Raw genomic sequence first — 13,822 nt, forward strand, 5'->3', positions numbered from 1 at the left:
GAAATAAATATGAAAACAAACCTGTTTATTGTCAGAGACTTTACATGTAAAACAAACGTCTTTTATTTATGAATCTCGTCTCAGAGGGCTTCCTCCGACTCCAGCTGCTCCTCGGTTTTCCTAAAGGCATCGCCTCCTCGCTCCCCGCCGTCCTCTTTAGCCTCCTCCCCCCGGCCCTCGCTGGCCATCGTGGCGTCCAGCCCGTCCTGGTCCGCGCTGGCGTTCTGAGACTCGGCTCCCTCGTCGTCTTCGTCCTCGACGTCCATCTCAAAAACACGGATGTGCCGGAGATTGGCACTTAGCTGTCGGAAAGGGGGCGGAGTCAAAGGTTAATGTTGAGAGACTAGAGAGAATGCAGCTTTAACACATGAAGCATAGACTTCTATACAACCAGAGGAGTCGCCCCCTGGTGGTCAGGAGAGAGAATGCAGCTCACCACACAGGCCACTTTGCGGATCCCGTTGACGGCCACAAACTGGGCCTTCATGTTTTCCAGTTCACGCCACTGATTCCCCAAAACCAGCTCTTGACACGGGATGGCTCCGCTCTGCTGGTCCAACCTGAGAACGCGGGCGACATTCAGGTTCAGATGAAGCTAAATGAAGACCCAAAAACCAGAGCACCAGTACCCCGACCCCGGCTCACCTGAGGTTGGGCTCCAGCTGGAACTCGGCCTGGCAGCTGAGCGCTGAGGCCAGAGGAAGCTGAGCCAGGACGCTCTCCTCTCGCTCGCCGTCTCCTCGCAGGACCACGGTCAGCATCTCGTCGTCATAGAAACGGGCATCCAGGCAGCTGTAGAGGCAGCTGGGCCTGAAAGAGCCAAAACATAAGAATCACTGGGATGTCACGGAACCGCTCCGCGGTCACGTGTTCATGTTGGTGGGAGGAACCGAGGAACCCACCGGGCTGCAGCTTCACCGTCAACCTGGTGGCGGAGGTCAATGGACAAGACGCTGTTAGGGACGAGTCTGTGGAGAGGAAGCACATGGTGGATGATATCTCACACACACACACAATATCTCTCTCTCTCTCTCTCACACACAATCACACTCTTTTTCTCACACACACAATGTCTGTTTTTCACACACACGCATAATCTCTCTCTCACACACACACACACACACACACACCTGTGTGGGTCGGTCCCTCTGCGCAGCAGGTAGAGCTTCCCTGGTGAACTCTCCGGCATACAGAACACAACGTGGTGCATTTTGGATTTCTTGTCGTTCCACCTGAAGAAAAACAACCGACATAAAAATCATTCATAAAAATAATAAATAAATAAATATCTTCACGCACAACACCAGGATGTTTTGGGGGTTTATTTACGTACAACGATGGGAGTTCAAAAAGTCGCGGAGTTTTTTCAGAGCTGGAAAGACAAAAAGAAATATTAATATTAATCACATAATAAAGTAATATTTGAATAATGCTGATGATGAGCACACCTCTCAGGTACGGTGTACAGGGGCAAGAAGACGGCCTGCGTCACCGACTTCCCGATTACCTCCTGCACAAATCAATTATTCACAATAAATCAGCAAAACAAAAGAGAATCAAACATCTGTAAAAGAAAGTACATATTTATATGAATGTTATTCTTTTAATCAAACAGCGTTAATAAACATTTGAATATAACAAGATTTCCAGGACTTTTCAAAAACTTTTGGAATTTAATTTTTTCCAGGTTTTCCACGAACGTATGAACCCTGCTAATATTACGAGAAGAAAAACACTGAATTTCAAAGATTTAAGCACATTTTCCTAAACGCAAATACAAAATCCTCAAAGAAGATTTAACTTGTTTTCTTCAGATTTATTAAAAATTACTGTGGATTTTTTTGGGTCAAAGACCCACGAGGTCGATCCACCTCGTCAAAGATGTAGTTAGTATATATATTCTTATATATTACATATATTCACTATGAGTTTTTATTTTCTATTTCTTGACCCTTCCTGAGTGTTACTGGTTCTGGAGGAAGCAGACGACTCACGGCGGGTTTCTGGAGACACTCCTCGATCACACTCTCCATCATCCTCTTCACGAAGTGCAACGACTTCTGGGGGAATGAGGGGAACAGCAGGGGGCTCTCTGGAGGACAGAGTCACATGATTAGAGAGAGAGAGACTTCTGGGGGAACGAGGAGAACAGCAGGGGGCTCTCTGGAGGACAGTCACATGATTAGAGAGAGAGAGAGACATATACAGAGAGAGAGAGAGACAGCCGTTATAAAGCATCATCATCAGTTTACCCTTGAGGTGCGTGCTCTCCTGCAGGAACTTGAGCCACTGGTTCCCCTTGGTGTTGGGAGGAGACACCAGGTCCTCGTCCTCATCCTTCAGGTACTGCAGACCCAGGAGAGACCACACGAACGTCACCGTTAAAACAACAACAACAACAACAGTCAGCAGAAGCTCTCTCACCTGACCCACTCGCTCCACGTTGAAGTACTTCCCCTTACGGTCAAACAGTTCCTCGTTCTGAGGAACCAGAGACACGTTAGAGCATTTGGTAAAAAGAATAAATGGTAAAAAAAAGAATAAATGGTAAAAATGTTAAAAGGAATAAACAGAAAACAGTATAAATGGACTTCAGGGTGAGGCCACGCCGTCTCACCTCGCTGAAGTGCTCCGACAGGAAGTCGGCCACGAAGGCGATGTCCTTCTGCGTCATCTGAAGGACGGAGTGACACGTTTGAAGGGTTCATAGAGAGTTATTTAATAATCCATACCGTTGATAACTCACCTTGTTGAGCTCCGGGGGAACGTGCTCCTCACACATCCTGAGCATGGCTGAGGAGGAGAGGAGGAGAACAGAGTGAGCCACAGGAATCAAACCGTTTAAGACAGATTTTAAATGTCTCTACAATAATCAAATCACTCATATATTGATGTTTTTTCTTACCTACATACAACCAGCGGAAAAAGGCTTTAAAGTTCTTCGTACTTTTGTCGATTACCCTAGAAAAGACCAATTTAAATTTATATATGTGTATAGAATATTCTTTTTGCTTTTTGTCGGTCATTTGTCTTTCAAGACAATGTGTGACTTTGTACCATTTATTTTTTTATTATAGATTTTATATATAAATATATGATTAATATATACACATATATATATCTATATAAATAAAAGTTTTTAAAAAATATATGACAATACATATATAAATATATATATTCTCATATATATTTATTTATTTTTAAAGTCATTATGTATCAATATTTATTTATTTACATATAAATAAATATAGATTAATAATATATATGTATATAATATATATATATATAATATATATAAATATGTATATATATGAATATAAATGAATAAATATTGATTAATTTATTATAAATATTCACGTATAACACATATAGTGGTGGACAGATAATAAGAGCAATAAAAAAGGAAGGAAGGAAGAGAAGGAATATTTAAGTTACTATAAAATCTGGCAAATAATAATGAGAATAGGCAGAAAAATCTGGTTATTTCTCATTAATATCTGAATTATATGACCAATTAGTTTGTCATCAGATTACTCCCAAACAAACAGAAACAGGTCAGATTGTCCGCCTAGTCAATAATAATACTTTTTAAATAATAAAAAAGGGAACTGAACTCACTGCAGGAGCTCGCTGGCCTTCAGAGAAAAGGAGCCCACGGCGGTGATGGCGCCTGAGGACATAGAACGTAGAACATAGAACATAGGGGCATATGTGTGTGTGTGTGTGGGGGGGGGGGGGGTTACCGTCTATAGCCGCTGCATCCAGGCCGAGGGGCTCAAACTTCTGCTTCCACAGGGACATGCCCTTCACCTCACTCAGGTGGTACAGCAGAGCCTCAGAGCCACTGTGGAGAGGAGAAACGAGACGCGTTAACATCCCCAGGTGGCGCCGAGGAGCAGGAGGAAGCGTCCCTCGTACCTCTGCAGGTGGCTGATCACCAGCTTCTGGATGCTGGAGTACGACGACTCAATGGAGTGGCCGAGCTTCTTCAGGCCCTGCGGTGAGCAAACAAGGGCCGAGGACAGAGCGTCAGGTGAAGCCGAGCTGGGACATCGAGGAGCTCAGACACGCCTCACGCTCTCACCTTGACGGTCAGCTGGTTCATGAGGAGAGCCTGAAGTTCAGGGCTGTGAGAGCAGAGAGGACGATGAGCTTGTCAACCAACACAGCGCTTTGCCGCCATCTGCAGGACGCTCTGAGTATTGCAACATGACAAATGGAACAGAACTCTTTTCTCACCTCGATTGTCCCCACAGCAAAAGCTCTAAGAACTCATCTTGGACTTGAGTGCTTGTGTTCTTCTCCTAAAAAACAGGAGGAAATAAGACAAATAAGACACTATGGTTGTATAGAAGTCTATGCTCCATGTGTTAAAGCTGTATTCTCTCTCCTAACCACCAGGGGGCGACTAATTTGGTTGTATAAAAGTCTATGCTTCTTGTCTTAAAGCTGCATTCTCATTAATGTCCACCAGGGGCGACTCCTCTAGTTGTATAGAAGTCTATGCTTCATGTGTTAAAGCTACATTCTCTATTGTATCATTTCTTTCTTAAGCAGTATTGTCATACTTTTCTGTACCCAGCAACACGAACAGAAAGGGGACCCGGGTCAGAGCCCTGGGGGACCCCCCCATGATGGGGTCTCCACCAGTGGCGGCTGGTGAAATTCTTTTGGGGGGGGGCGCAGTTTAAATAGCACTCAACAATGAGAAGAAAAGAGGTTTTGAGTAGAATATTGTAAAAAACAAAGCTTTATTTAAAGAACACAGCGCGCTCAACACGGTCCAACAACAACTATCAACACACTGTAACTTTGGGCATGAGAGGTTCAGAGCAGCTTTAAGGAACATGGGGTTGGGTTTCAGAGGTTTGCAAAATAAAAGAGTTTCACCCTCACATGAAAGAGGTTCAGAGCAGAATAGAGTCAGAGAGAGATCACATGTTACATTGGGTGACGGAGCAGACCCACTACTGTAAAGACAAGTAGCTCCTCTCTTTAAAGTGGTCAAACTTCTCCATAACTCTCTGGTTAAAGTCATCATGTCTGTAACCAGCCTGTTTCATTATTCTGGAGGGAATGTGTCTGTTTTTCAGAACTTCTTCGTTGTGTTTTCGATGCCAGTTTGGTCTCCTTCTGCTGCTCTGCTCTGCAAACAGGGTTAGCTTCATGCTGTTAGCTAGTTAGCTTCATGCTGTTAGCGAGTTAGCTCCATGCTCTTAGCTAGATAACTGCGGCAAGATTCGTGCTTTACACTTGTCTGCAGCTCTTTAGACCCCTCCCCCCGTTGTAGTCCAGAGAGTTTCAGTCCCTTTGGAACAACAGACAGGAGAAACTAAACAGCGCATTACTCACTGAGCTCCAGCTAACAGCTCCGTTAGCTACCTGCTCCCGTAGCTCCGTGGAGCTCTCTGGCTGAGGGAACGATAAGTCTCTGATCTGCCGAATAGTCCAGTCACGTGAAATAATAAAACGATGTCATTGGCCAATGAGCGCACATTTTTGTGGCCCAAGATTCACGTCTCATCCTCCAATGAGAAGCCGTCCTTGCCGAAACGACTGAAATGTTTACTCGCTCCCCGCACACACCCGTTTGGCCGGTGTCCCGAAAATGGGGCGGGGCTTCTCGCCGTGATAATGAGTGGCGATATATTATATTTTTTCACATTAACTTAAGTGGTTGTTGACAGGCTGACGGTCTCCCACACACATTTAGCGCGTCAACACGGTATATTTACTATTTAAAGCAACACTATGTAACAATTGTACCTTAAAATAACAGCTTGAAAAAAATTGTGCCGCTACAATGACTTTTAATATGGCGATTCGCGGCTCCGCCATTGCCATCGGGGGTCTGTGGGGAAATAACTCCACTATGTAGGATTCCGGAGCCGCCCGCTCCGGGGCGGATGGACTTCGACCTGCTTTCTGGCAGTGATTACGCAATGTCATAAAGTGCCAGTCCACGCTCGCAGCTCCAGTATAAGGGGAGCTTTTTTATGTCGCTTTTTGGTGTTGTCAACAATATTATATTCGATCACACGTACTCCACATTCAAACATTTAGAAAACAACGTATATAGGATGAAAACGCGATCGGTATTTCATCTAAACTAAATGTTGTCATTCTTTTGGTTATGTTGTTTCATTCGCCCTTAGCAACTCAATCAAGGGGAAAAGGTACCATACGCTAAAAAAAAAAGGGGAATGGGCGGATCTGGGAATTCTGGTGTTAACTCTCTCTGCTCAAATGGTCGTAAAAGAAAAACACACAGTCGATATGCGGAAACCCAAATGTTATTATATTAAATCAAATTCAATGCATCTGAAGCCCCCAAAATGAACACATACACTAAAAAATCAAACCCACTCAAAACGAAGTATAATCCCCGGATCCCGACAGTCCCCAAAGTCTTTGCAGTCCCCCAAAACAAAAGTAAATGACTGCATGCACACCCCCCCCCCCTCCCCCCAAAAGCCGGCAAACAGCTGACCGACCAGGCGGAAACAGGCGGAGGCGCCGCGTTCAATCCCCGCGCTACTTCACCCTGGTCCGGTCGGTGCTGGGCCCAGTTCAGTGTTCCTGCACAGTCTTCTATTAGTGATCCCGCCCGTTGGTATGAATCCAAAATAGAAACAGCCGCCGGATTGCTGCCGTTCTGAGTCCGCCGCCTGTCAGCGCGCTCCAAACAAAAAAAAACTCGCGTCACCTCCCCCTCGTCACCTTTTATAACCCGTGACACGTACAAATAATAACAATAATACAGGACAACACATGATCCCAACTCAATACAAGTGTATGCGAGGCTGCGTCTATCGTAACTGGGTATTTACGACACTGAAGTAAACGTTAAATACCTAAAAACCTGAAGGGGGCGCTAAAAGGGAAAAACTACATAGTGGGGCTTTAAATGATTTGACATACAATGTTTTTGACAGAATGTATTATTTTTTTTCTTCTTCTTTTTTTTTTTCATCTCAAAATTTTAAGAGGGGCGTCGCCCTAGCGCCCCCTATGGACGCACCGCCACTGGTCTCCACCGAGACCTCCTGGTTCCTGACCTGAACGAACTTGGTGAGTCTCAGGTCCATCTGCATGAGGATGTCCTCCCAGGCCTCACACATGCAGGTGAGCGACAGGTGGAGGTACTGCAGCAGAGTGGAGATGTGGGTGAACTTGCGTGCCATCCGGGTCACCTCGGGCAGGCAGTCGGACAGCAACCTCGTGTCCAGCTGGAAACATCAACAAGTACATGAAAAAACAGCTTAGAGCGGCGATGACGGAGCAGGAAGTCGAAGGCTCACCTGAACGTAGCAGATCTGAGGATCTCCGCCAGCCGACCGGACTTCTGAGATGACGGACAGAGACTTGAGGTCGCTCGACAGACTGAGGCTGCGACAGGAACCCGACACCTGGGGGGCGGCGGAGGTCAGAGAGCAGGAACGTCTTAAAGATATGACTAGAACAGGTTTAACGTTCAAGGTCAATATTCAAACAACATCATTTTGGTGCCACTGGTTACATTTAGTTTTTTTTACTTCTAATCTTAAAGCATTAGATTTGATTCATGTAACTAATAATAGAAAAAACTAAACAAATACAAGGAACTATATATTAATATATATTATATTTCTTAAAAGGAATATTATAATAATAATTGTGTCCCTGTACCTTTAAAAAAAAAAAAAATGTTGATTTATATTTTGTTTCATTTCTTCAACGTAACTATTGCGTAACTTCGCCCCACTAGCTGAACTCCGTTGTGGTGTTATTGTTTACTGCTCCTCTCATCACGCCTCATCGTCCTCACCCCCGACAGAGTGGCGATCTTGTACATGCCGTAGGCAAACAGCTCCACGAAGCCGGAGTCTCCTCCCAGAACCAGAACGTTCAGTCTGAAACAAGGACACAAATAAAGTGACAATAAAACAAAACAAAAAAGCTTCACTGACGAGAATCTGTGTTGCTGAAGGCCTGAAATGTACCTGACTTCACCCATGAGGTTCATGATCTCATCAGACTTCTCCTCACTGGAACACACAGAACAATAGATGAAGAAAAACAATAGATGTAGAGACACAATAGATATATAGAAACAATAGATGTAGAGACACAATAGATATATAGAAACAATAGATATAAAGAGACACTAGATATATAGAAACAATAGATATAAAGAGACAATAGATAAATAGAGACAATAGATATAAAGAGACAATAGATATATAGAAACAATAGATATAAAGAGACAATAGATATAAAGAGACAATAGATATATAGAGACAATAGATATATAGAAACAATAGATATAAAGAGACAATAGATATAAAGAGACAATAGATATATAGAGACAATAGATATATAGAAACAATAGATATAAAGAGACAATAGATATAAAGAGACAATAGATATATAGAGACAATAGATATATAGAAACAATAGATATATAGAAACAATAGATATAAAGAGACAATAGATATATAGAAACAATAGATATAAAGAGACAATAGATATATAGAAACAATAGATATAAAGAGACAATAGATATATAGAAACAATAGATATAAAGAGACAATAGATATATAGAAACAATAGATATAAAGAGACAATAGATATATAGAAACAATAGATATAAAGAAAGTAGAAACAATAGATATATAGAAACAGCCCCACCTGAAGATCTTTGACGTTGTGCTGTAGCTGGAAGAAAAAAGTTTGGACGCATGTTACTCAGAGTTTTACTTTATAATCATATGACGTGTGTAGCGGTGTGTGTAGCGGTGTGTGTAGCGGTGTGTGTAGTGGTGTGTGTAGTGGTGTGTGTAGCGGTGTGTGTAGCGGTGTGTGTAGCGGTGTGTGTAGCGGTGTGTGTAGCGGTGTGTGTAGCGGTGTGTGTAGCGGTGTGTGTAGCAGTGTGTGTAGCGATGTGTGTAGCGGTGTGTGTAGCGGTGTGTGTAGCGGTGTGTGTTACCTCTTGGGGAGCGTCGGTAGTTTAGGGAGGAAGAGCTTGGACTCGTCCTCTGAGCTGTAGAAGGCGCTGAGGACACTGAGACAAAGACCAACGGTCACGTTATTCTAGAAGACAAGCGGACGTCCGTCGTGCCGCCGGTTCGATCCCGAAGCCTCGACACACACCTGCTCTCCTCCATCACCTCACCTGCTCTCCTCCGTCACCTCACCTGCTCTCCTCCGTCACCTCACCTGCTCTCCTCCATCACCTCACCTGCTCTCCTCCGTCACCTCACCTGCTCTCCTCCGTCACCTCACCTGCTCTCCTCCGTCACCACACCTGCTCTCCTCCGTCACCTCACCTGCTCTCCTCCATCACCTCACCTGCTCTCCTCCATCACCTCACCTGCTCTCCTCCGTCACCTCACCTGCTCTCCTCCGTCACCTCACCTGCTCTCCTCCGTCACCTCACCTGCTCTCCTCCGTCACCTCACCTGCTCTCCTCCGTCACCTCACCTGCTCTCCTCCGTCACCTCACCTGCTCTCCTCCGTCACCTCACCTGCTCTCCTCCGTCACCTCACCTGCTCTCCTCCGTCACCTCACCTGCTCTCCTCCGTCACCTCACCTGCTCTCCTCCATCACCTCACCTGCTCTCCTCCGTCACCTCACCTGCTCTCCTCCGTCACCTCACCTGCTCTCCTCCGTCACCTCACCTGCTCTCCTCCGTCACCTCACCTGCTCTCCTCCGTCACCTCACCTGCTCTCCTCCGTCACCTCACCTGCTCTCCTCCATCACCTCACCTTCTCTCCTCCATCACCTCACCTGCTCTCCTCCATCACCTCACCTGCTCTCCTCCATCACCACACCTGCTCTCCTCCATCACCTCACCTGCTCTCCTCCGTCACCTCCATCCAGTGCATGCAGGTCACCGGGTGCTGCATCGGGAACACGTGGAGGATCTCAGCCTTCTCCACGCCGCACAGCACCACCTGCTTCGTGTCGCCCAGGCTGAAGGCCAGGACTGAGGTTCAGGAGAGAAGAAGGATTATTATTAGTATTCATATTAATATTATTATTATTATTATTACAAACACACACTCCTTACTCTTGCCATCGGGTCTCCAGGCCAGGGCGGTGATCTCCTTCCCGGTGTACTCGCTAGGCGGTAAGCTCCACACCCGCTGGAAGCTCGCCAAGCGGTGCAGCAGCAGCTACCGACAGACCATAATATTACTGAACCATAGAGACACAGCCGCATGCTTCAGGACACACATGGGTCAAAGCGCACCTCTCCGGTGGTGTTGGCCAGAGCGATCAGATCCCTCTTGGGGGACCAGGCCATGCACAGCACCGGGTTGGGAAGCTGCTTCTCTCCCACCTGGCGGAAGGCCGGCATGTTGAGGCCTGAGGGGTGGCAGAGGAACACAACATTTAAATAATAAACAGATAAACTAAATGTAGGTAATAGTCTGATGTGAAGGTGAAATCCTGTTATTATAATCAATGAAAGTGTAGTTATGATAATAATAATCACTTAGTTTAAAAATACAACAGTGCCATAACACTGTATTACCCGATTATTGCACTGTTTATTTATTTAAATGTATTGTGTCTATATTTATTGTTATGCACCTTTTCACCGAGTCAAATGTTGTATGTGCAACGTACTTTGTCAATAAATTATTCTGATTGCATCTTTCAAATCTACAGCTGCAAAGAAACAACGAAAAATAAAACAAACAACTAATATCCAGTCAATAAATAATAATAAAAAAACTAGGGCTGTCAGCGTTAACGCGTTAATCTATGCGATTAATTTGGCCGCGTTAACGCACTAAAATATTTTAACGCAATTAACGCAAGTTTTTTTTTTTTTTTCTTCTTTTTTTTTCAAACCGCGGCAGTACGGTTTGACACTGTTTCCGTTTTTAAAACAATCATTTCTCCGCGAAAATAAGGAGCAGAAATCAGTTTAACTCGTGGATGAATCAGTCGGGTCTCCCCCTCTGAGACACAGAGGAACGGAGGCGCGACGTGTCGGGTGACGCGGCGCGGAAAGAACGCGACACACGAAACCTTCAACGTGATTGGTCAATCCGTTTGTCTGTCAACATTTCGGGGAAAAAAAACCAATGAACACTCAGTAAATCACAAAGGACCTCCCACCTCACAGGTTAGGCTCATTTAGCAGCCTGTCAGTCAGAGAGCAGAGGACACGGCGCGAGGACAATGAGGCTCATTTCAGAGCTGAGATTGTTCTGGAATGTTTGATGTATAACACGTGGGGGTGTGTCACATGCAAAAGACTTTAAACGGTGAATTTAATTTATTTTGTAAAATGTATAAAATGCCCCCAGCCTCCAGAGGGTTAACGTGACATATGTGAATGTCAGTCAGTTACCAAGGCCACTGGTTCTGCTGTTCAGTGTTAAAGATGACAGGACCAATGGGGTCTCAATATTTTTTTTTTTACTAATCTGATGTTTCACTGAAGAAACAATTTATCATCCACGATATTAAATACCTCGCTGGCACTTTATATGTAGGAGCCTCTTTGAAAAACAGCTCTCTGTGTGTTTTTTGTCTTAAAAAGAGAAACACTTTTTTAACTTGCCTTGGTCATTTGACCCGATTAAATATTAAAACCCCCTCTCCTTTTTTTTTGTTTTTTCATTTGATTCTTTCACCCTCACCTTACTTTTATATTTCTAACATATTTTACCCTTTTTACTTTTCAATTTAAAACCAATTAAAAAATTAAAAAAATTATTAAAGTTTAAGTGTGAGGCACTTTATGTTTGTTTGTTGACTCTAAGAAACACAAATGTATAAAATGCCCCAGCCTCCAGAGGTTAACGACACATATGTGTGAATGTCAGTCAGTTACCAAGCCACTGGTTCTGCTGTTCAGTGTTAAAGATGACAGGACCAATGGGGTCTCAATATAAAATTTTTTTTTTACTAATCTGATGTTTCACTGAAGAAACAATTTATCATCCACGATATTAAATACCTCGCTGGCACTTTATATGTAGGAGCCTCTTTGAAAACACAGCTCTGTGTGAAGTTTTGTCTTTAAAAGAAGGAAACACTTTTAACCCTTGTGTTGCCTTCGGGTCATTTTGACCCGATTAAATATTTAACCCTCCCCCCGCCTTTGGGTCATTTTGACCCGATTCAATGTTTCACCCTCCTGTTACCTTTATATTTCCTAACATATTTTACCCTTTGGGTTCAATTTGACGCCAGCAATTAAAACCTCCAGAAAATTATTAGAATTAATATTGTTTTCCAAGTTTAAGTGTGAGGCACTTTATGTTTGTTTGTTGACTACCGAAAGAACACCGACATTAAACATTGAATGGGGTCAAAATGACCCGAAGGCAACACAAGGGTTAAACGGTGAATTTAATTTTTTTTGTAAAATGTATAAAATGCCCCCAGCCTCCAGAGGGTTAACGTGACATATGTGAATGTCAGTCAGTTACCAAGGCCACTGGTTCTGCTGTTCAGTGTTAAAGATGACAGGACCAATGGGGTCTCAATATATATATATTTTTTTACTAATCTGATGTTTCACTGAAGAAACAATTTATCATCCACGATATTAAATACCTCGCTGGCACTGTATAGGTAGGAGCCTCTTTGAAAACACAGCTCTGTGTGAAGTTTTGTCTTTAAAAAGAATGAACTTTTAACTTTTAACTTTTAATTGCGATTAATCGCGATTAATTAATCGCAATTTCAAAAGGTGCGATTAATTAGTTAATTTTTTTAAATCGATTGACAGCCCTAAAAAAAACACAAACAGAAGAAGTACAAATAATAGATAAACATACAGAATATATATATATATAAATTTATACAAATCAAACACAACGGGATTATATATATATATATTTCCGTTGTGTTTGATTTGTATGATGTATTGATATATTGCAGATTGTTTTTTTAAAGTAGAACTCGAATTAATTCCAGTGACGCAGTAATTGTTTACCACGTGACTGCAGCTCTGAGTCTGTTAGAGGACACGTGCGCCTCAAAGAGCTCAATATGATCAACTATACGTTGAAATAACAACGTCTAAAGCCAAGAGCAGCATCTTGTTCCAGAGTGTAACGTCACAGGCCGCAGGTTAGTTCACCACACTGACATCAGCGAAACACCACTGAGAACATTAATATGACACCCTAGAGCTCTCCTTAGGGTGTCATATTTAGCATTAAATAGTAACGTTTACCATCAGTCCTCCACGTTAGCTGTGATGCTCGCCAGCTTGTTAGCTAACAGAGATAATATGTGACTTATTTCACAGCGCTGGACATTAAAAGATGAATTTATTATAACTGCAACTCACCTTTGTTGTGGTTGAAAACTTCAAAAAAACACTGCTCCGCCGGGAGAAACACTTTATTATATTCTCTTTTTACGTTGTCTTCATTGTGTGTGTGTTTTGTTTTACATTTACGTGGACGGCGCCATTTTTCCCCCAGCGAGTCGACCAATCATAGTGAAGCAACGGGAAGCGGGAGAGGACAAACTTAGTCGGAGGAGAAAAGGCAATTCGTAAATGGGCGGTTCCTCTCCTGGTTGTATAGACGGAAGCCAGGCAAGAGATATATTAGATTTAGTAGATATATTAGATGTATTAGATGTATTACATATAGTAGATGTAGTAGATTTAGTAGATATAGTATATTTCGTATATTTAGCAGATATAGTAGATCTAGTGATGGGCTAAATGAAGCTATCTGGAGACACAACTGCAATATAATACAATAGCAATAAAATTAGGCTAAGTAAATGAAGTACAAATATATAAATAGTATTTATAACATATATGTTTTTTTAAATATATATATATTATCTAATTA

At 43.1% G+C, this 13,822-nt stretch overlaps 1 protein-coding gene across 1 annotated transcript; it reads right to left on the reverse strand.

Moving 5' to 3' along the window:
• Positions 1 to 4: 4 nt before the first annotated feature.
• On the reverse strand, positions 5 to 13,430 carry anapc4 (anaphase promoting complex subunit 4). The gene is made up of 28 exons (XM_056414148.1): positions 13,306 to 13,430; positions 10,237 to 10,352; positions 10,054 to 10,159; positions 9,837 to 9,969; positions 8,969 to 9,043; positions 8,671 to 8,697; positions 7,983 to 8,027; positions 7,808 to 7,892; positions 7,302 to 7,409; positions 7,059 to 7,229; positions 4,240 to 4,304; positions 4,085 to 4,127; positions 3,919 to 3,995; positions 3,744 to 3,844; positions 3,619 to 3,670; positions 2,906 to 2,961; positions 2,747 to 2,793; positions 2,618 to 2,674; positions 2,425 to 2,481; positions 2,253 to 2,346; positions 1,995 to 2,092; positions 1,449 to 1,510; positions 1,334 to 1,372; positions 1,131 to 1,232; positions 903 to 968; positions 646 to 810; positions 437 to 560; positions 5 to 302 (listed from the first exon to the last, which is right to left on the reverse strand). The coding sequence occupies exons 2-28, from the start codon at positions 10,342 to 10,344 to the stop codon at positions 81 to 83; spliced, it is 2,385 nt and encodes a 794-aa protein (XP_056270123.1). The 5' UTR covers positions 10,345 to 10,352; positions 13,306 to 13,430; the 3' UTR covers positions 5 to 80.
• Between the last annotated feature and the right edge of the window lie 392 nt (positions 13,431 to 13,822).

This window comes from Pseudoliparis swirei, chromosome 5 (genome assembly GCF_029220125.1).
Source record: "Pseudoliparis swirei isolate HS2019 ecotype Mariana Trench chromosome 5, NWPU_hadal_v1, whole genome shotgun sequence".
Taxonomy (NCBI): Eukaryota; Metazoa; Chordata; class Actinopteri; order Perciformes; family Liparidae; genus Pseudoliparis; species Pseudoliparis swirei.